At 38.0% G+C, this 24,263-nt stretch overlaps 1 protein-coding gene across 6 annotated transcripts in view; it reads left to right on the top strand.

Moving 5' to 3' along the window:
- The window catches only part of NBEA (neurobeachin), a 673,061-nt gene that overhangs the window by 534,803 nt on the left and 113,995 nt on the right, over positions 1–24,263 (top strand). For all 6 annotated transcript variants that reach the window (XM_059892161.1, XM_059892163.1, XM_059892162.1 and 3 more), the window contains 3 exons: positions 9,280–9,397; positions 9,718–9,820; positions 17,522–17,637. In XM_059892161.1, the coding sequence (XP_059748144.1) occupies positions 9,280–9,397; positions 9,718–9,820; positions 17,522–17,637 (337 nt within the window). The remainder of the gene's footprint in view (positions 1–9,279; positions 9,398–9,717; positions 9,821–17,521; positions 17,638–24,263) is intronic.

Below are 24,263 nucleotides of genomic sequence, written 5' to 3'. Positions count from 1 at the left end.
CTTTTCAGAAATGCCCAATAGAATCAAATATATCCAAAGAAATAATGATTTGGCTGTTATCAACATCCATTTTAAAATGTATAAATAATCTTTTTTCAAGTGGACATTTTATGTAATTCCTCTTTCTTACTCAACAAATATTTCCATTTGATCTCTCCTCCAAACTTAGCTATTCTAAAACGTATTTTGTGCTTGAAAGTCGTATATTGATCATTATATTCTAATAATCTACAGAAAGCATATACACTAATGAATTAAAGTTTTAGTATTTTAAATTCCTAAAACCATAAAATTTTAAGTGTTTAACATTTTTATTCTGAAACAAATTGTTTTTAGAAATATTATCAGCTTATAACCATATAGCATAAATATATTGTGAGCTTTGAAAAATAATTACAAAACATAAAAAGTTAAAATGCTATGGGAAATTCATCTCAATGAGATGGTTAGTATATCTACATAGGAATATTATTTATTGCTAAAACAATACAGGGATCAATATTAAAGCTACCCCTAACTTTTTAAAAATTGAAATATAGTTGATTTATAATATTGTGGTAGTTTCAGATATACAGCAAAGTGATTCAGATGTATATTGTTTTTCAGACTCTTTTCCATTATAGGTTATTACAAGATATTGAGTACAGTTCCCTGTGCTATATAGTAGGTCCTTGTAGGTTATCTACTTTATATATAGCAGTGTATAAGTGTTCATCGTAAACTCCTAATTTATCCCTTCCTGCCCTTTCCCCTTTGGTAATCATGTTTGTTTTCTATGTCTGAGTCTATTTCTGTTTGAAAATCAGTTCATTTTTATCATTTTTTTAATTAAATTCCACATACTATATCATCTGATATTTGTTTTTCTCTGGTTTACTTCACTTAGTATGATAATCCCTTGTTGCTGTAAGTGGCATGATTTCATTCTTTTTTGTGGCTAAGTAATATTTCATTGTGTATTTATGCCACATCTTCTTTATCCAGTCATCTGTTGATGGACATTTAGGTTGCTTCCATGTCTTGACTATTATAAATGGTGCTGTAGAGATACTGGGATGCATGTATCTTTTTGAGTTATAGTTTTCTTCAGATATATGCCCCGGAGAAGAATCGCTAGACCATATGTTAACTGTTTGTAGCTTTTACACCACCATACTGCTTTCCATAACGGCTATAGCAATTTATATTACCACCAACAGTGGAGCAAGATTCCTTTTTCTCTGTACCCTCTGCACCATGTATTATTTATAGACTTTTTGATGGTAGGCATTCTGACCAGTGTGAATGATAACTCTTATAGTTTTTAACTTTCTTTTTTTGTAGTTCTGTTGAAAAATGCTGTTCACAATTTTAAACTATAAGTAAATAGAAGGATATTGACATTTTATTCCAGCAACATTTATATAGCTTTTTGTGCCACTTCTAGGTTGTATGCTAAAAATCATCTAGTGGATCTATCATCAAAAATTATCTTTAATTATCTTCCAACTATCAACCCAATTAGATCCAACTTCAGCTCTTTGAAAGTAAAGAATTAGGAAACCATTTAACTTAAAGATTTTTCAAATCCAGTCATTGAGGGCATACACTTTCTAATGAATTGTCCCTTATTTGAGGCTCCTACCCCTCAACAGATTTTGTACCCCAGATGATACATCATAGAGAGCCCCCTCCCATTTTGTAATTAGAGAATGGCAATGGGAAAAGAGAGATGGGAAAGACAACATGTATTTCTCTCACATATTCATCCTTAGGCAGATAGATTTTAAGAAGGTAAGCATCTGAAAACTTACTTTTAACTTGTGCATATGTACGTAACTGACCTCTTGGAAAATCATTCATTGCCCAATTAGAAGAGAATAGTTCACTGTGTTGCTATTTCCTTTTTTCCATACACTTCTAATTAGTTACTTCTTATATCTTATTCTCGCTATGCCTTTGATGAAGAACTGGTATCACCAGGACATGCAGTGAGAACTGGAAGAAGGCAGTTCCAAACATTTGGCCGTTTTTGCTGCTTCCTACTTCCTCATCTCATGTTCCATGACCTCGACTGCCAGTCAGAGATGATCTTCCACAACATGGTCAATTTAGAACCCGAGCTTCTTCTGCTCTGTGGTTCTGGTTTTCTTCTGGGCCTTAGAATCCTCTTTATTCATCTGGCAAAAGGGGAAAGACTGTGCATGAATGCATACCTAAAACCACTCTTGTACTCTTCCATCCTGAATATATTTGCTACATCCAGAATCACTGGTAATTTGTACAGAATTATAAAAGGAATGGGGGTTACAGTTTCCCATTGCACTAACAGCCCTTTAATTAAATTGTTCAAGCTGCAAGTGTCTGTTGGATATGATGACCTGATGAACACTGAACAGGGCATGTCTAGGCACCCCTTTGCATCATTCTCATCAATTCTTAACAGAAAATACAGCTTGAAGCAAAATTTAGTTTTTTCATATCCAAATACTTCTTCTCATATATGCAGTCAGATGATTTGAGATCACCAAAGCTATCACGAAACAAGTACTTTTTAGGTCACACAATATTAACTGTCTTTAAAGGAAAAAAAGATGAAACTGATTTGACAGCCATACCCATGTTTCTGACAAATATGCATGTCTGATACACATGAGTGCACAGCAACCCTATTTTTCTTCAACACAGTCATCAAATAATGTGTGTTAAGCACACATTTGGGTGAAGCGGTTTACAAGGGGTCTCTATTACTTTTGTTTTAGATTGCGTCCTGTGTGCTTCAGTTGGCAAGTGAGTGGGGCAGACCTCAGGGTATAAAGCAGTGTGATCTCTTTCTCCCTTCACTGTTTTTGGATATTAAAGCCTTTAGTTCAAAGCAGGTCAGTGGTCACTTAAGAAATCACAAGAGCTTCATAAAATTTGTGATCAAGATGCTTTAATTTTCCCGTTTATGACCTATGTGTGTGGTGCTAAGTTGTGTCCGACTCTTTGCGACCCCAAGGACTAACCCACCAGGCTCCTCTGTCTGTATGATGTAATAAAAATTCTTTATTCATCTTTTCAGAAAATGAAACTGAATAGTTGAGCATTTGTTGATTGGTTTCATAGTATATTAAGAAATTTGGACAGCCCGGGAAGCACAAATCAGATAATATGGAAAGGTTGACTTAAGAAAGAAAGCAAAACCACAAACCTCAAGTCTAGATGAAAGTACTTCTATGGTTTAGAAAAATATCTTGGACTAAATGAAAAAGTAACTTAAAGCGTTATTATAGAAGAGCCTGAAATTTACAGAACACTATGTAACTAGACAGAAGCAGAAGATATTAAGAAGAGGTGGCAAGAATACACAGAGCTGTACAAAAAAGATCTTCATGATCCAGATAAGCATGATGGTGTGATCACTCACCTAGAGCCAGACATCCTGGAATGTGAAGTCAAGTGGGCCTTAGAAAGCATCACTACGAACAAAGCTAGTGGAGGTGATGGAATTCCAGTTGAGCTATTTCAAATCCTGAAAGATGATGCTATGAAAGTGCTACACTCAATATGCCAGCAAATTTGGAAAACTCAGCAGTGGCCACAGGACTGGAAAAGGTCAGTTTTCATTCCAATCCCAAAGAAAGGCAATGCCAAAGAATGCTCAAACTACAGCACAATTGCACTCATCTCACACTCTAGTAAAGTAACGCTCAAAATTCTCCAAGCTAGGCTTCAGCAATACGTGAACTATGAACTTCCTGATGTTCAAGCTGGTTTTAGAAAAGGCAGAGGAACCAGAGATCAAATTGCCAACATCCGCTGGATCATGGAAAAAGCAAGAGAGTTCCAGAAAAACATCTCTTTCTGCTTTATTGACTATGCCAAAGCCTTTGACTGTGTGGATCACAATAAACTGTGGAAAATTCTGAAACAAATGGGAATACCAGACCACCTGACCTGCCTCTTGAGAAACCTATATGCAGGTCAGGAAGCAGCAGTTAGAACTGGACATGGAACAACAGACTGGTTCCAAATAGGAAAAGGAGTACATCAAGGCTGTATATTGTCACCCTGCTTATTTAACTTCTATGCAGAGTACATCATGAGAAATGCTGGGCTGGAAGAAACACAAGCTGGAATCAAGATTGCTGGGAGAAATATCAGTAACCTCAGATATGCAGATGACACCACCCTTATGGCAGAAAGTGAAGAGAAACTAAAAAGCCTCTTGATGAAGGTGAAAGTGGAGAGTGAAAAAGTTGGCTTAAAGCTCAACATTCAGAAAACGAAGATCATGGCATCCGGTCCCATCACTTCATGGGAAATAGATGGGGAAACAGTGGAAACAGTGTCAGACTTTATTTTTTGGGGCTCCAAAATCACTGCAGATGGTGACTGCAGCCATGAAATTAAAAGACGCTTACTCCTTGGAAGGAAAGTTATGACCAACCTAGATAGCATATTCAAAAGCAGAGACATTACTTTGCCAACAAAGGTCCGCCTAGTCATGGTTTTTCCTGTGGTCATGTGTGGATGTGAGAGTTGGACTGTGAAGAAGTCTGATCACCGAAGAATTGATGCTTTTGAACTGTGGTGTTGGAGAAGACTCTTGAGAGTCCCTTGGACTGCAAGGAAATCCAACCAGTCCATTCTGAAGGAGATCAGCCCTGGGATTTCTTTGGAAGGAATGATGCTAAAGCTGAAACTCCAGTACTTTGGCCACCTCATGCGAAGAGTTGACTCATTGGAAAAGACTCTGATGCTGGGAGGGATTGGGGGCAGGAGGAGAAGGGGACGACAGAGGATGAGATGGCTGGATGGCATCACTGACTCGATGGACCTGAGTTTGAGTGGACTCCAGGAGTTGGTGATGGACAGGGAGGCCTGGCGTGCTGCTATTCATGGGGTCGCAAAGAGTCGGACACAACTGAGCGACTGAACTGAACTGATGGAACTAGTGGAGGTATAAATAAAATACAGGCAATTTTATAGTATCAAGTCATATTTCAGACCTAAGCTTGATGCCCAGAATTTTATAGAAACATACCATAAACTCAGTATTTAATCAACTGTAAATGATATTCTTTTGCCCTTTTGAAGCATATACAAATTGATTAAACTCATCGTATGCCCAAAGTAGCATCCTTACTAGCCTCTCTGCCTCCAGTGTCACAGCTCTCTACTTTGGCCTCCATGAGCCCCCTGAGTGTGAGTCAGTAAACTCTCTCTAGTTACCCTCATGCTCTGTTTCAGAGCTTTCTCTTGGCATCTGAGCAGAGGAGAGGAAAGGGGACGGGTATAGTCCCAGGTGATCACGGCGATCAGTGAAGTTATTTGAATGCTAATGGTTTATCTCAACATTTCATCGTTTCTTTAAATATTTTGTTTTCCATCCTATTTGCAGTAATTTCACTACCAAAAAAAAACGTCTAATTACCTAACAGAAATGAAACCGATGTTTAACAGGGGTGTCAAATAATATTCTGTGACACACCACAGTATATATTTTCTTAAATGAGAGGCGTTAAGTCAATCAACTGAAATGCCTGAGCCTAAAAGACCTTCCATAGCCCATCTAGAATGAAGGAATCCTTTTTTATGGAGACAGACCTTTCAGGATATGGTATAACCCAGTCTACCCTAGTGACTCAATGATAAAGAATCTGCCTGCCAGTGCAGGAGATGCAGATTCCATCCCTGGGTCGGGAAGATCTTCTGGAGGAGGAAATGGCAATCCTCTCCAGTATTCTTGTCTGGGAAATCCCATGGAACGAGGAGCCCAGTGGGTTACAGTCCACAGGATTACAAAGAGTCAGACTTGACTTAATGACTGAGCACAGCACAGCACATAACCCAATCTAGATTTCCTTGTGAGTGCAAATTAACCTACTAGAAAATATAAAACAGTTATTCTATTTAGATCACTTTGTTTAGATCTTGATTAAATCTCAAGTCAGGAGAGACTTCTTGCAGGCTCCAACATTAGGATAATAAACATGAGAAGTCTGAAGGTGAAACTGGAAAGCTCTTTCCAGTTCAGCAAAGGAGTCACAGATGCACATGCTTTGTAAGATCTCTTTGTAACCCTCCCCATATGCATTATCTGTCTGTTTCTCTTGATGATTTAGTCAGTAAACAAATGTATATGGAGCACATATGTGCGAGGCATTGCTTTAGGCTCTGTGTATTGAGCAGTAAACAAGATGACTGAGGACCTTATTGTCATGGAACTTTCACATCACAGGGAGGGGACCGACAAAAAGCAAATAAATAAGTAAGTTCCATGCACAGAACTGACATAAAATGATGTCATAGAAGAGATACTGGAGGTTAGTACATGATAACTCTTAAGCTGGATACCAGGAAAGGCAGTTCACAAGAAAGGATACTTAAAAGAGAAGTTTTAATTAAATTAGGAGAGTTTCGTGCCATAATCAATCTGAAAGGAAACGCGAAAGTAGGAGGTGACATGCTTTAAAAAAAGAAAAGGACTGTTGGCTCTCTTGAGTTTTCTGGAAGGAAATTATGAATGCCTCAGAGCACTGTCTTTTATCAGCCCCTTTTGAGGATTTCAAAAGCTTAACTATAACGTCAGTGACTGTAAAGGAAATTTTTCTTTTCCTTGGCTTCTCTGAATGGAGGCTATACCGCTTATTCAGATGATGCTGTCCTTGTTCAAAACAGCTTGGAACTTTGGATCTATCTTCTGGAATTTGCCTCCTGAGCTGTTTATGGTTGTTGATATTAATTTAGTTGCTCAATCATATCTGACTCTTTGTGACCCCGTGGACTGTAGCCTGCCAGTCTCCTCTGTCCACAGAATTTTCCAAGGAAGAATACTAGAGTGGGTGCCGTTTCCTTCTCCAGAGGATCTTCCCAACCCAGGGATCAAACCCACGACTGCTACATTGGTAGGCACATTCTTTTCCACTGAGCCTCCATGGAAGCCTAAGCTGTTTATTACTTGCTAGCAAAATAATTTAATTTTATTCTGTCTCTTTTACTCTTCACCTCCAGGCTTTACTGAGTTCCTCTGATTATCTCAGTTTCCTTTTTCTTGCTCCCAAGGGTCCCTGAGGGCCCCTGAGGACTGTTGTGGTCCCAGCCCGGAGGAGAACTGATTGAATTCCTATATCAGTTTGTAACCAGTCAAGAGAAAGAAGCCACATAGCAATTTGAAGAGGGAAAGTGTTATAATTTATAAACACTGTAACATAGAAATAATTATAATATAAATTCTAGTAGAATTTTGGAGAAACAAGTTAGTAAGAAATAAAAAGAACTCTAAAGAACATAGGAACAGGATACATGAGGAGCAGCCACTGTACTTTGAGCTGACATTGAACCCAAGCAGCGGCCCCCGACTTAGGTAGGGAGGACATGGCTTATAGCGCCCTTCATGGTACCAAGTCACTCTGGTGCTCTGCTAGGGGAGCTTGGTGCTCTGTCTTTTGGAACTTCCCAGAAAACCACCCTCTAGGGATTGGTGAAGCTCCTTATAGGAGGGTTCTCCTCAGAGCACGTTGCCATAAAAGTGCCTGGGGCACTGAAGTGCTGGAAAAAACTTCTAGTCACCGGTGCTGTCGGCCACCCCACACTGCAGGAGCCAGGCCCTGGAGAAGCCCACGCTCTGCAGAGACCTGCTAGGTGCGCATACAGAATGGGGAAGAAAAACCCCTTGCCTCAGCATCGTCTCTTCAGAGTCCTTTCCTGACGGACCTCAACATACTCCTGGCTACCAAAGGAAAAATTAAGGGCACAGATTCATTTTCACATGATAAGCAATTAAGGGTGACTCCAGAGCTGAGAGCCAATCATTGAATAACTGGCACAGTTGGTAAGACAGTTTTACATGAAGCACTTAGACTCAACCCAACTTCTATGTGTGTGAGCCATAGGTATCAATAAAAGGTATTTTATTGAATACCTGCTAAAGATATTCAATAAAATAAACCAGTAATATGATTAATGGAAAATAATACTAGGTCCAATATCCATTAAATCATGGTCCTCAAAGAGAAAAATAAAAATAAATTAATGTGTGTATGCATATACACACACTAATATATATAAAGTCTAATATAATATATGTAGACATAAAATCACCCATCCTCCTGGCATACCACTTTTAGTATAAAGGTGCCATCATAGCTCTCATGGAAAGATCTCTTCTTGTTTCTGAGATTATACTCATTTTGTTGTTATTCAGTCACTAAGTTGTATCTGACTCTCTGTGACCCCATGGACTGCAGCATGCCAGACTTTCCTGTCCTTCTCTATCTCTGTTAACTCCAAAAATGTGTTTATTGCAGATTTGACTGCCGCAGAATAATCAAATGTGAATTTATCTGTATTATGAAACAAGAAGTCCACATATGGATAGTTGCTGAGAATGTTCCAGCAACTTAGTATTAGGGTCAGCCTCCCTGGGATTCCCTTGGCCTTACTCTAATGGCTACACAATTGCTTCTATAGTTTCTGCCATTACATCTCCATTCAAGTAAGGAGGAGATAGAAGTATGCCAGCTACATATGACACCTTTTATCAGCTTTTCTGGAATATCCCCAAATGACTGGTTTCATTCTCATTAGCCAGTTCTGGGTCACATGTCCTTACTTATAGTTGCAAGGGAATTTGGAGAAAGCAAAGATGACTTTATCATCACTATCTTAGATCAAAGGTCAGACAAATTCTGGCCTCAGGAACAAATTCAGGCCGTTGTTGCAAATAAAGTTTTATTGGAACAGAGTCGTGCCCACCTACTTACACATTGTCTGGGACTGCTTTCCTACCACAATGGCAAAGTTGAATAGTTGTGAGAAGGACAGGTGACCTGCAAGTCCTAAAAATTTTTACTGTTTCACATTTTACCAGAAATGTTCATTGACCTCAGGCTTAGACCAATCATGAACCCTTGCTTGGGGTTGACCACTTTGAGGACTAAATGGTTTTCCATTAAGGAGGAAAAATGGCATTGGAAAAGCACCAACCATATATATCCAGCCACCTGGTCTAACCAATCGTATATAAGACCACCAAGGCATAACACATTTTCTGTTTTGTCACAGGGTCACCTTGAACTTACAACTTTTCTGTTCCTTTGTTCCTTCATTTCTACATGAGCCAGGTACAAAAAATTTAGAGAGGTAGAAGTTTTGTAAATATACAGAATCAAATGATTGGCAGTATTGTGATACATCATGAATTCAGGAAGATAACCCCTAATTTACTGATTTTATACAGCACTAAGGTATTGTCAGACTAAGTCTGAGACACGTATTCCACTGACTGACACTTCCCTTCCAACTTTATTTTAGGTCCTTGCGTACACTGAGGGACTTCATGGAAAATGGATGTTCAGCGAGATACGAGCTGTATTTTCAAGACGTTATCTTCTACAAAATACTGCTTTGGAAGTGTTTATGGCAAACCGAAGTAAGTCTCCTTAAATATTTTTTTAAAAACGTGCTGTTCATATTTGAATGTTAACGATTGACATGATGTGACACTGACTTGATTTTTTGCATTGTATTTCTTTCTTTGATATGCTGCTGCTAATGCAAAAATAAAAATTAAAAAAGAATGTATTTGTTTGAAAATTTTAATCCTAGGATAAACTTATAAGGAAATCTAATTTCCATGAAGATTCATTACCTTTACAAATAAATCATGAAAGGCACTTGAAAAATGATTTCTGAAATTGATGGTTAGCTCTCCTGTGGTTTTCTAAATCATGTTTTTTCTTCTTGCCACAGCTTCAGTTATGTTTAATTTCCCTGATCAAGCAACAGTAAAAAAAGTCGTCTATAGCTTGCCTCGGGTTGGAGTAGGGACCAGCTATGGTTTGCCACAAGCCAGGTAATTATATCATATTACACATTATCTATGGTTTGCTAACATATTTCCATCTACATACAACAAAAATCTGAATAGAGTTAAGCCATTGTAATTATTTTGAAAACCTAGGAATTGTCTTCCTCTGCAGGTCATTTGTAGGGAAAGAGGTTATGAAAACAGCTATTTTAAGAATGACAGAATAGGGCATAATTTTATTTAACATAATTTTATTTAAATGACTAAGAAAGTTGATTGCATCTTATAGTAAGCATGTTAAGACATTTTTGCTGAAGATCTTATGAAAGACATACCAAAAGCCTCATGATGTTTGTAATTAACTGTTGTGTAATAACATATAGTTTTTTATAAAAGTTGTGTAAAAAGACTTCTTCATTACAGTAACAAAACTCTTAGGGTTTATTGAGATTAAGAGTCATTCATTATGGTGTAGTTATAATCATTTCCTGAATCTTTCATCTTTGTATTTTAAATGCATTATTTTGAAATCTTACTTAGTCAAAGATACTATTCTGTGTAGAAAACATGGTCAGTAATTATGTATCACTAATATCAATTAGTTGGTTTTGGCTGCGAGTAACTGAATAACTGACTAAAAGTGGTTTAACCAATAGAGGTTTGGTTGTGGGAGGTTTGTTTTATTAAAGAGGTGGAATTAAAAAGAAGTTGCCACGGGATCCCCTGGTAGCTCAGTGGTAAAGAATCCACCTGCCAGTGTAGAAGACACAAATTCGATCCCTGATCCAGGAAGACCCCACGTGCCATGGAGCAACTAAGCCCATGCACGACGACTGCTGCGCCTGTGCTCTAGAGCCTGTGAGCCGTAACTGCTGAGCCTGTGCTGCAGCTACTGAAGTCTGCGTGCCTAGAGCCTGTGCTGTCCAACAGGAGAAGGCACCACAGTGAGAGGCCCACAAACCACACCTGGAGAGCAGTCCCCGCACACAACGAGAGAAAAGCGACAGGGAAGACCCAGTACAGCCAAAAATAAATATATATATAAATAAAAATATAAAGCATAAAAAAAGGAGTTGCCAGTATTGGCTCAGAGGTTCAGTAATGTCAGGACTCTAAGTTGGCCTCATGTTCACAAAATAACCACTACTGCTCCGAATACCACATCTTCATACAACTGCGTTCAAGTACGAGAAGGACACAAAGGACTTCGTGAAATTCTGTGTTTTAGATTGGAGTATATTTAGAAGTGCCTTTGCCCAGAATGGAGTCACCTTCCTGCCCCTCAAACAATCACTGAACACTGAACGTGAAGCCAAATCATCCCCTACAAGTCAAGGAAAAATATACCTCTGAGCTCCCTGCCATTTCCTATCTGAAAAAAATACACTTTGTGTTGTTAAGGAAGAAAGAGAATAATGGGCTTTGGGCAGACAAGCAACAGTGTCTTCCATGTAGATCATTAAGTGCCTGGGAGTTATTCCAGAGCACTGCATGCATGGAAAGGAAAACCAATCTTTGTCTACCTTCCCCTTAAATAGGCTACAGACATTTAAAAGACAGGAACTGTGTCTTATTTATCTTTTAATCTACAATACCTAGCACACTGCCTAATTGCAAAGGTGCTTTTAAGTGCTACTCAACTAGAGTTACCCTACATTACAAAGTCTCTATTCTCATATTAAGCTTATAGTGTAAAACCAATTCGCAGACGTGTATGCACATGCTCAGGATATTTGCTGTTTTGAACAACAAAATTCACTTAAGACATTAGTAGACAATGAAGTACTTATATAAAATACAAGTCAAAAGAAAAATGCATTTAATCTAGCAAAAAAAAATGACGTTAGTTTTGCAAGGCTTACTCTTACTGAATCTTAGCTGACTCTTAGTAATCACTACTTCCTTTTGCAAGTACCTACAAATTGTTTAATCATCAAGTCAAGGATTTTTCCGGGAATTGACATTAAGAACTCACAAATAGGCCTAACTTTTTCCTTTTAAAGAATAATCATCTGCCTCCTGGCATACTTCTCAATGACCATGATTCTTCAAAGATTACCAGTAGAGTTTTCTGATTTCTTTTGGTATTCTTCTACTTTTCAGGACCTGAAATCATTTAAAACAATCAGAAACTCTTTTACTATATTCCTTATTTCTTATGAGTGTAATTTTCCTTTCAACCACATTTAGTCTCAGATTTTTGGAATGCTATTCTTCTTGATGGAAAAACTGGAAACAAAGCATATGTTTAGTAACTGGAGATTTCTATCTGAAGACACTTTTTTGTTACTCCCTTTGTGTTCCCCACAAAGACTCAACTCATTAAGTTTCCCAATAAAATACTCATAAGTTCAGTTTTGTTTATTTCCTGTGATATTTAGCCTTGGAGGTAGCAGATGGAGGTTGACAGAACATTGAATCAAGGCTCAGACCTGCCACTTACTGGCTGGGTAACAATGATAGGGTCTGATCTGATTGTAGGAACTCAGTACATATATGTTGAAAGAATGAATAACATGAAGCAAGAAGACTGAAGTTCTCATCTGCTATAAAATGGGCACAGTATTTTACGAAAGATATTTCAACAAAAGTCCTGAGACCATAAAATGAATGCACTTTGTGGACTGTGAACACACATATACACTATACACATGCATGTGGGCATGCACACATAGATATAGATGGTAGGTAGGTAAGGAGGTAGGGAGCTGGGTGAGTAGGTAAACAGATATACACACAGACACCTACAAAGAGTGTATGATATGTAAGATCCTATTACATTTAGAAAATTGTCAAAGGGAAGGGATGATGTCTGACTCCTACAAATAGAAGTCTTCCAGCTGAGAGTATCTTGGTAAATCACCAAGGAATCCATTCTTTACTTTGTTTCTTTGACATCAGGTTTTGTCAGTTTTGGAGAAGGCAATGGCACCCCACTCCAGTACTACTGCTTGGAAAATCCCATGGATGGAGGGGCCTGGTAGGCTGCAGTCCATGGGGTCGCTAAGAGTCAGGCACGACTGAGCAACTTCACTTTCACTTTTCACTTTCACGCATTGGAGAAGAAAATGGCAACCCACTCCAGTGTTCTTGCCTGGAGAATCCCAGGGGCGGGGGAGCCTGGTGGGCTGACGTCTATGGGGTCGCCACAGAGTCGGACACAACTGAAGCGACTTAGCAGTAGCAGTTTGTCAGTTTAAAGCAGAGTTTATCAAACGCTTCAAGGGCTTCCCTGGTGGCTCAGATGGTGAAGTGTCTGACCACAACGCAGGAGACCCACGTTCAACCCCTGAGTCAGGAAGATCCCCTGGAGAAGGAAATGGAAATCCACTCTAGTACTCTTGCCCGGAAAATTCCATGGACTGAGGAGCCTGGTGGGCTACAGTCCATGGGGTCGCAAAAGAGTTGGACGTGACTAAGCAACTTCGCTTTCACTTATCAAACGCTAGGGAATATACCCTAAACTAAGCCCCAAGGAGACTGCTTTAGAAGCAAACAGACAAAAATGATCAAACTCAAAGGCAGGTATACTGCCAGAAAATCGACTTCATGTATCACTTATGCCACTTCTTGGGCAAGCCCACCAAAGAGATCACATTGCAAAGATTTAGAACAAAAGGAATATTTCCATAAAGCTAGCAGAAAAGACCATGATTCTGGGAATGGTTGAAGGCAGGAGAAGGGGATAACAGAGGATGAGATGGTTGGATGGCATCACCGACTTGATGGACATGAGTTTGAGCAAGCTCCGGGAGCTGGTGATGGACAGGGAAGCCTGGCGTGCTGCAGTCCATGGGGTCGCAAAGAGTCGGATGTGACTGCACTGAACTGAGCAGAGCCTAATGAACACCCTTTTAGTTTACATGCATGTCTCATTTGCTGAGCACTTTCCAAGTCCCAGGGACTATACTTTGTGTTCAAGTTTATAGGCATTAGTTTTTAGCTTATAAACAGCAGACACTTATTTCTGGCAGTTCTGGAGGATAGAAAGTCCAGGATCACTAGCAGATTTGGTGTCTGCTGATGGCCCAACTCCAGGTTCATAGATGGTCATCCTGTCCATGTGTCCTCACGTGGCAGAGGGGCACTCAGCCCTTAATTCTTAAAACCATGTGGATTCTTAACGGATTTCTTTTTTTAATTTTTTTCTTTCTTTCTTTCTTTTTTGCCGTACATGTGGCATGAGGGATATTAAGTTCCTCCACCAGTGACCAAATGGTTGCCCCTTGAAGCAGCAGCATGGAGCCTTAACCACCAGATGGACAAGGAAGTTCCTTAATGGAGTTCTTATCCCATATTACAGATAGGAAGTTTTTGGTTTAGATAAGTTACTTATCTTGCCCAAGATCATAGCCTACTCTCTTAATTTCTATTTGGTGTCATCTATCAAAGTGGTCCACATTAGTCAAAAGAGCAATACCCTTACCCCATGCATAATGATAGAAAAATACTGACAAAGAATTTGTCCGTTTTCTAGACTCCATACTGATTGCCATTGTTTGGTTAATGTATTGCTATTTTCTATTCAGACGGTCATTATAATCAATAAATTTTGAGTATAGTTAGATTCTTTACTTACTAAGAATATACCTTGTTGCATATATAGAGTTAATGATTTTAAATGGTTACCATTTGTTATAGTACTTAGTATTTTTTTCCAGAAGGCAATTTTATCTACTTCTTATTCCCCAGTTGTAAAAGCATTTTTGTGTAGCCCAAATATGTACCAACTATACTCATTCAAATGTCTAAATGTTTTTAGGATATTTTTAATAGCCCTATTGATTTACTATTTACCATTTTGCTTCTTCTTATGATTGAATTTATTTATTTATTTTTTGAATTTCATCTGTCTTTATCCATTATTTTTTTGAGGGATAGAAATCCAATAACTCAAGTCATTTGGTTTAGACCCCACTCTAGTTCAAGTATTGTTAAATGCTAAGGACATAACAGTATGTATAACATAGTTCCTGCTCTCAGCGAGTTTATAGTAGAAAAGAGAGAGCAGTAAACAGGAAAAACTAGTCCTTCCCATGAACTTGCTAATAGTAATCTGATTTTCTAAATTCATTTCGTATGCCTGTATTTTTCTTCACAACTTCATACTCTAAGAATGACATGATAACCTTCTCCCATGAGTCCCATTATTTATCCTTATCACAATTTGTTAGGTCTTGGTTTTTGAGTGTTTTTGGTGCTCAGGATTATTTCCATATCAGCAGTTTTCTTCTTAAATTTTCTAGGTTTAAAATGTCAACAAATAAATTTACAACTTTATTCTATACTTTGCTTTTAGCAGACTAAGCATACTGCTGGTAATAGTTTTAGTCAGATTAGCAAGAATATGATTACAGTAGTAATACAGGTAAAGTTGGACTAAGCACATAATTATAATAGTGGCAAATAAAATTGGGTCAATATAGTTTATTAATTGATAATTCAGAAAATATTTTAGCATGTTGCTATGACAAATGCAGGATCAAGGCTAAAATTTATAGCATAAATAATTGTGTAAGTGAGAGTATCTGGCCTGGAAAATTTTTGAATAGTGGTGCTGGAATGGCTTAAAATCTGGAAGCCTTTTTAGTAGCCCTGTGAAAATCATATTGCCAGTTAATTGAAAAGTGTACTAAGATATAGTATTTAAGTATGAAATATATATTCCCCTGACCATTGCAATTAGGATTATATAGTTCTTATGGAATCCTTAGGATCTATTATCTCAAGTATATATAACTAGGAAAGCTCCAAAAATGTTAATATGTGACCAGGCTGCTACAAAATATTAAGTTAACATTTTAAGCATTGAGTTAGACATAATTATTTTTTAAATTCTTAATTCAAATTTTAATTTGACACACCGAGTTTATTCCCATTCTTCCTTCGTCCTTCCTTTTCTTCAACCCTTATATCTTGGGTTTCTCTGGTGGCTCAGTGGTAAGAAATCCACCTGCCAGTGCAGGAGACACAGGTTCAGTCCTTGGGTTGGGAAGATCCCCTGGAGAAGGAAATGGAAACACACTCCAGTATTCTTGCCTGGGAAATCCCATGAACAGAACTTGGCTGACTACAGTCCATGGGGTCACAAAAAGTTGGACATGACTTAGCAACTAAAGAGCAAAATATGTCTTAGCTCTTGCCATGGTTATTAAGATCTCATGTGAATGTAAACATGATAATAAAACATGGGAGATAAAAATAGTCTTAGGTCCGCAGCTCCCACCGTGGAGCCCTCAGATATCACAGTGAAATCTCAGGCCTACTGCAGGGCGTTTTACGTTTTTTTAGGGAAATAAAGCTGCTGCTGCTGCTGCTGCGACCCCATAGACGGCAGCCCACCAGGCTCCCCCGTCCCTGGGATTCTCCAGGCAAGAACACTGGAGTGGGTTGCCATTTCCTTCTCCAATGCATGAAAGTGAAAAGTGAAAGTGAAGTCGCTGAGTCTTGTCCGACTCAGCGACCCCATGGACTGCAGCCTACCAGGCTCCTCCATTGATGGGATTTTCCAGGCAATAGTGCTGGAGTGGGGTGCCATTGCCTTCTCCAAAGGAAATACAGCAGCATCTATCAAATGCTGCACGAACTCAGCTCAACTTAGTTTTAATCTTCAACATTTGATGGCACTGCATTCTTGTATTCTTTTTGATGACATCTTAGCTTTGTGAAACTAATTTTCAGGGGTTGCTATGGTTTAAAAAAAGAACAGCCACTCCATGAAAATTCATGTGGGACAGAAAATGAAAATGGTAGTGTCAGGTATGATTCCCAGGTTTAAGAAGCTGTACAGTGCCCAACAGGTGTGCACTGCACCCCTTTAGTAAGTAATTGTGGTTATTTAAGAAGGAAATAAAATACTATTTTTCTTTCAGTTTTTGAATATTGTATTCTCAAACAGCTACTAAGTTGTTATGGCTCAAGTGTTAAGTTATTTAGACCTAACTACTCAATAAGGAGAACTGTTAGATGTTTCTCTTGGGCTAGGGGCACCAGGAAAAAATTCCTGAGACACTAAAAGTGGCATAAATTCAATACGTTTGCGAACTTCTTTGTTAAGTGGTGATTGTTTTAGAAACTCAGCCTTATCATGCTTTCACAAAATCAGTCAGCTTTTAGAGAAACACATCCCTTCAAAGGTTCATAATTTACACAAATTCTCCTGACTTACTCTCTTAAGATATTCCTATGTTCCTTCTTCTAGTCCTATATTTTCAAAGATATTCCTTTATTTTCAAAGTTCTCAGTTGTTTGCTTTTGACCTTCTAGAGGATTATGTGTCATGTGGTTAGAGGCTGTGCTCATGTGCACACTCTGTGGGGAGACAGGCTTAAAAAGTTCAGTGGGGTCATTATTATATAAGGTTTGAGTCAAATGCTTATAAGCTGCTACCTGACCATCTACCTAGCATCTTAGCATGGGGTAAGTTTGCTGTGTTGTTTAAAAGCTACTTTGACTTATTTTGAGTACAGTTTCGCCTTTTTTGTTCTTGTTGACTTGTAAAATATCCACTTGGAGCAATGTTATACAAATCGTGCTTTCATATTGATTTATTCTAAATAAATATGTGTATCTTCTCTGTAATAGATTTTTTCAAATATTGCTAGTTCTATAACTAAAATGTTTTTTGTAATTTATCTAAGAAGGATACACCATATATCAAATTATATAAAATCCATATATTAGTTATTATTTGAGTTATAAAGGTTATGAGTTTAAAGAAATTGTTATAATTTGCTTAATTGCTAGGAGGATATCACTGGCCACTCCTCGACAGCTTTATAAATCTTCCAACATGACTCAGCGCTGGCAAAGAAGGGAAATTTCAAACTTTGAATATTTGATGTTTCTTAATACTATAGCAGGTAAGACATCTCATTCTTTAATCTCATAATATGTTTATGTTCATCAAAATCCTCGATAATGTGACTTGATGGAATACATTGTTCTCCTTGGGATTCAAAAACAGCATCAGAATAAATATTGAAGCACTCACATTAGATTGCTATCAGAAACTATACCAGCTAGCACTAAGGTTTAGTTGCATTTTATTGTTGAAGGGGCTTTTCCTTACTCTCCTTCAGCCATTTCCTTTGCTGACAGCTTTGTCTGAAGGTTTATTAGAGTCAACAAACCATTGCCAGAGAGTGTCTGGAAATAATAATGGGAAAATGTAATTTCACTACTTTGTCATTCTCATCAGTAGCAGCTAGACAGGAGAATAACAACGGGATTCTGCCTAGTACAGATGTCACCTGGATTGTGGCGTGATTGGGTTACAACATGTTTTTTTCCTTAAAAATCTTCAAATGAAAATATAAAATCAGATTGCATTTCTGAATGACGAGTAACTGCCATCAACTTTAACAATACCATGCTTGTAAATTAACAGAGGGTAGTGGTTTTATTTTTCTGCTAAATCAGTGGTCATCAGTGGCTGAGTATGTCTATGAGATTTAAGTACCTGTTTCTTTTTTTCTTAAGTTAGGCTCCAAAGCCCTTATTCACGTTGAATTACAAAGAGTTTGCTTCTGTAAATCAGGCTCTACAAAAACTTTTTTTTTTACAATAAGATAAATTTAAATAACTATGCAGTTGCCTGGAAAATCCCATGGATGGAGGAGCCTGGTAGGCTGCAGTCCATGGGCTCGCTAAGAGTCGGACAAGACTCTGCGACTTCACTTTCACTTTCCACTTTCATGCATTGGAGAAGGAAATGGCAACCCACTCCAGTGTTCTTGCCTGGAGAATCCCAGGGACGGGGGAGCCTGGTGGGCTGCCGTCTATTGGGTCGTACAGAGTCGGACACGACTGAAGCGACTTAGCAGCAGCAGCATATGTGTATGATTATTCTTTTTTTGTGAATGAATGCTCAGAACTGTGGATTTAGAGCCCTGTTCTCTGAATCACTGCTTAAAAGGATAACTGTGTAGTATAGCTCTTTTATAATCTATTATATGTGTATGAATATGAGTGCTATAGGTTTATATTAAATATGGATGATATAGATATGTATTAAATAGACAAAATAACTCAATTTGTTGACATAAAGGGATAAATAGTTGTTTAAAATGGTTTTGCATTTTAATCATTTACTACATATTATAGTATTAATGCCTTTGTTAAATAGGATGCTAGAGGTACAACCAAAGAACTGTTTTATTACATATATTAATTTTTATTGTATACTTTATACATACATCACCATTATATAGACATATCTTCATGACATATTTATATATATTCACATAATAGTCTATACAATGTATATATCTTTTAAAAAACCTATTTACTTACTCAAAAATAAAGGAAATATGTTATACTATTTAATTAATACATATTATATACATAGAGAGAGTAGAATGAGCTTAAACATCTAAAATGTAAAAAACCTAATTTCATTAGTATATTTAGGTAAGCAGCATGATGTAACATAAGTATCATTGCCAAAGTAAAAAAGGATAGAATATCAAATCTGCCAACTTCTGTCTTAGACCATAGGTGAAATTTCAAGTTTTAACTTTATCTTGGACTTTAAATCTTTTAGTAGCCATGTTTGATATTTCTTTGCATATGTTTTAAAACTGATATGTTTAGTCTTATATCATCTTGTCCTATACTATTGCTTGTAATATTTTCTTGCTTTCCCCGCTGTTCTTTTTTTCTTTGGCCATTTAAATAAATTTCTGCCTACTTTTTTTAGAGATTTATAACATAATCTTTTTGTTACTGCTTCTCCTAGAGAATTGATACTGATATGTTTACATTTTTTAAAAAATGTTTCTGAAATATATTTCTGTTGCCTTTGAACTAAAAAATGAATCAACATTTTAAATCAGTCCTATGCAAAATAAGAACTTTCACTCAATGTACTTCTTCTTCATTGCTTATCTTTTTCAATATAATTTACTACCAGAATCCATATTATTATGAAACACTTGTTTTTGGAGTCCATATATTTTTGCATATTAAGATGGGTTTTGACTTTTTATTAAAATCTTCTCATTAATACAGTATATTGTTTTCAACTACATGGATCTTTGGGGCTTCCCTGGTAGCTCAAAAGAATCCTCCTGCAATGCAGGAAACCCAGGTTTGATCCCTGAGTCAGAAAGATCCCCTAGAGAAGGAAATGGCAATCCACTCCAGTACTCTTGCCAGGAGAATTCCATGGACAGAGGACCCTGTTGGGCTACAGTCCATGGTGTCACAGAGTTGGACACAACTCAGCAACTTTCACTTTTCACATGGATCTTTACCTGATTTTTCAGGATAAAGTTCTCTTTTATTTCCTTCTGTGGTATTCTTCCATATTCCCTGTGTTAGGTTTCTCTATTATCTATCCTTCAAAGATCTGTCAAGACTCATGGTCTATCATATGTCATGGATAAGCGTATGACTTTTCCCCCTAGATTCTGGTACCTTTTTGGAGCTTTTGGAATTAAAACTGAAAGACGTGGTGGTATGCCTCACTCCTAGTTCAGTTTCCAGTGGAGCTGGCATTTTTCCTAAAAGGTTTTGCTGTTCTAAAATGGAATTCTCTCTGCCTGTCCTGGATGGAGTGTTATCTAGTTGGCTGTGTTAAAGGACACGTCTAGTCTCCGTCCCTTCTCACTGCCTCTTACTTATGTCAGCTACATTTCCCAAAGTGTGGTCCACAGTTCCAGCTGTCACCACTACCTGCCTCATGCCTGTTGCTTTCTGGCAGTTGCTCTGTCTAACTCTAGCAAAATTGCAGACTTGATAGAGATAACATCATGATCTGGTCTAAAAGCTTCCCTGACCAGTATGAAGTGAAAGTATTAGTCACTCAGTGGTCTCCAACTCTTTGTGACCCCATGGACTCTAGACCGCCAGGCACCTCTGTCTGTGGAATTTCCCAGACAAGAATACTGGGGTGGGTTGCCGTTCCCTTCTCCAAGGAATCTTCCCAACCCAAGGATCAAACTCAGGCCTCCTGAACTGCAGGCAGACTCTTCACTGTCTGAGCCACCAGGCAAGCCCACCCTGAGCAGTATAGACAGAGCTTTTCTTTCTGGTTGGGACAATCTTTGGGTTTCTGAGCCAGGACACACAGATAGTAAGGGGAATTTGAGTGTCTTCCTAACTTCTTTTGAATAATTGTGGTCTGTTTTATTTGGTGACATAAAAAATGTATACACCACGGGCGTCTTTTAAAAGAATGTATTGAGTATTTTCCTTAATATGATTATAAGTAAATATGAAAGTCTGTCTATTGTAGACAATAGAGTAAAAAGAAGTATAAAGCAGGTGAAGAGTCTCCCTGCAATATGGGAGACCTGGGTTCGATCCCTGGGTTGGGAAGATCCCTGGAGAAGGAAATGGCTACCCACTCCAGTATTTTTGCCTGGAGGATCCCCAGGGCAGAGGACCCTGATGGGCTACAGTCTATGGGGTCATGACAAGTTGGACACGACTGAGCAACTTCACATTTACGTTTAGGAATCACCCGAGCATTGCCACTACTCGGGTGAATGAAATATACATAAGGGAGCATTTTAAGACAGCTGATGGTTAAGTGTTGAATAAGTGCTATAAATAGTGAATGGTGTAAGAGCTAAGCAAACCAGATGAATTTTAAGAATGTGTTTGGGGAGGAAAAAAAAAAAAGAACAGAGCTTTACAAATTTCTGCCAGTTGAATATGTGTTCTGTGTTCAGTAGACGTGAGTATCACAGCTTGGCTACTACTGGAGCTGTTGGTTAACAGCCAGACTATAAACAGTCTGAATCTAGGAGTCAGTATAGTTTTGTAGTAGAAGGCAATGCAATATGAAATTTTAGGAAAATTAAACTGATAGCTGTATTTCACATGAATCAGAAATCAGATTCCTTAAAGTTAGGAAGAGCTATTGGGAGAGCCTTTAGAACTCTAGATATGAAATCGACTTGTTCATCATTCTGAACACTTCTACTATGTGGCATGTACTGTGTTTGGCACTAACACTTCAGAGGAGAGCACTGCATGGTTTCTGCCTTTGAAGGGGTCATGGTATACTCAGGAAAACAGATATGTATACCAGCAATTCCAACAAAAAGTCATAATTATTATAATGAGAAAATATACAAAGTTATTGGGCTTCCCTGGTAGCTCAGCTGGTAAAGAATCCACCTGCAATGCAGGAGACCCCGGTTTGATTCCTGGGTCAGAAAGATCTGCTGGATAAGGGATAGGCTGTCCACTCCAGCATTCTCAGGCTTCCCTCATGGCTCAACTGGTAAAGAATCCGCCTGCATTGTGGGGGACCTGGGTTCAATCCCTGGATTGGGAAGATACCCTGGAGAAGGGAACGGCTACCCACTCCAGTATTCTGGTTGCAAAGTCGGATGCAACTTTCACTTTCATTTGAAGTCTTAAATCCAGAAGGCAATATACTTAGGAAAAGTTTCTTGTAGTCTTTTCATAGGCTTCTCTCATAGGCAACATTTAAGTTGAAAATTGAAAGAGGAATAAGCATTCACTAGAAAGTAAAGCAGAAGTCATTCCAAGAAAAAAGAAAATGTGGGCTCAAAAATTGGATTACAGCTGTAGTAACAAGTATGGCAGGGAAAAAAAGTAAATAATTTAATGCACAGTGTCATTATACAGAAGGTAGAAGTCACTGTAATATACTCTAGTTTAGTGGTTTACAAAGTAGGTCCCCCACCCAGCAGTATTTGTATCACCTGGGGACTTAGAGACACAATTTTTCAGATCCCTTCTCAAACCAACCGAGTCAGAAACTTGAAGTGAGGCCCAGCCCTCTGCATTGCAGGGAGCCTTCTAGGTGGTTCTTATGCTTAAAGTTTAACCATGATTGGTCTAACCATTTAAGATCTAATTATCAAAACAAGATTTACATATGAACACATGTAGAACATACAAGAAAGCATGCAGTCAAGCGTTGTTAACTGTAATAAAAATTTAGAGAAGTGAGAGATTAGTATGACCTAGTCTAATCAAGGGAAGCCTCATAGAAAAAGATGGGCTTTAAATGTATTCTAAGGATTTTGTCATACGTAGATGATCATGTGGATAAAATGAACCTTCATATAAGAGTAGAATGACAACCTGTAAAAGTTATAAAATACATACAGAGGTACTCACCCTGCATGTATTCCTGCAAATTCTTCCTTTGCTATAGTCTTGAAGTTCTAAGTAGAGGAGCCAGTTTATATTGAGCACCAGCATTAGTTAAGCTGAAGAACTGATGCTTTTGAACTGTGCTGTTGGAGAAGACTCTCAATAGTCCTTTGGACTGCAAGGAGATCAAACCTAAAGGATCAAATCCTAAAGGAAATCAGTCCTGAATATTCATTGAAAGGACTGATGCTGAAGCTGAAACTCCAATACTTTGGCCACCTGATGCGAAGAACTGACTTCTTGGAAAAGGCCCTGATGCTAGGAAAGATTGAAGGCAAGAGAAGGGGATGACAGAGGATGAGATGGTTGGATGGCATCACCGATTCAATGGACATAAGTTTGAGCAAGCTGCAGGATTTGGTGATTGACAAGGAAGCCTGGCATGCTGCAGTCCGTGGGGTCACAAAGAGTTGGATGCGACTGAACTGAACTGACCCAGCATTAAAGAGTTGGGTGATGCTTTTATAAAGAAACTTCACCAAAGCCACTATTGAGTACTTGATTAAGAAGCAGCTAGAATTGCCTATTTTCCTGAATTGTGGAGAATATCATATATATCCATTCATCTCTTCTTAATGGAACACTTTTCAAAGTTCTTTAAAGGCAGGACTCTAAAGGATCCTAGAATAAAGGGAACTATAAAGATGTTAAACTGTACCAGGACCACTTTGACTAACACAGTTCTACTGAATAATCATGTTGTTTCATTGCACAGTTTTAGGGATACAGTTATTGTTCAGTAAATACTTAAGTCAATTGATTGAAACTTTAGATTTATCAGTGTTCTTATTGACACATTATATTTAATTTGCTGGGTAACCCAAAGGCAACAAATGGTTGGCTTATAATTTATCATAGTCTTCTTTAAACATTTCTTTAATTACTCTTAATATCAAGATTTAGGAAAAATATTTTTATTATTTCTTTGTTTAGTCTTATTATTTCTTTTTAAAACACTTCTTTAATATTAATAGCAGCATTCAGAAAAAATGGTAAAAGTTAATGTTTATTGAGACATTTATAATGTTGCAAACACTGAGGGTTTCCTTCTAAGTGTTTTTCATTAAGTGTTTTCTTTAGTGTTTCCACTAAGTGGTCCTAAGTGTTTTAGGTGTGTTTACTCATTTAATCCTAACAATAGCCCTGGTCCTTAACCCCATTTCACCACTGAGGAGATGAGGTACAGAGAAGTAAATAACTTGCCCACATCACAGAACTAATAAGTGAAGTCGAGATTCTAATGTTGGTGGTTTAGCTGTAGAGCATCACTCAACTTCTGTACCACACTGTCTCAGGATATTAATGGTGCTGTTCAATTTTTACCTCATCAGGCTTCATCCATAGCTGC

This window comes from Bos taurus, chromosome 12, assembly GCF_002263795.3.
Source record: "Bos taurus isolate L1 Dominette 01449 registration number 42190680 breed Hereford chromosome 12, ARS-UCD2.0, whole genome shotgun sequence".
Taxonomy (NCBI): domain Eukaryota; kingdom Metazoa; phylum Chordata; class Mammalia; order Artiodactyla; family Bovidae; genus Bos; species Bos taurus.
This window is presented reverse-complemented; position numbering and strand designations above follow the sequence as displayed.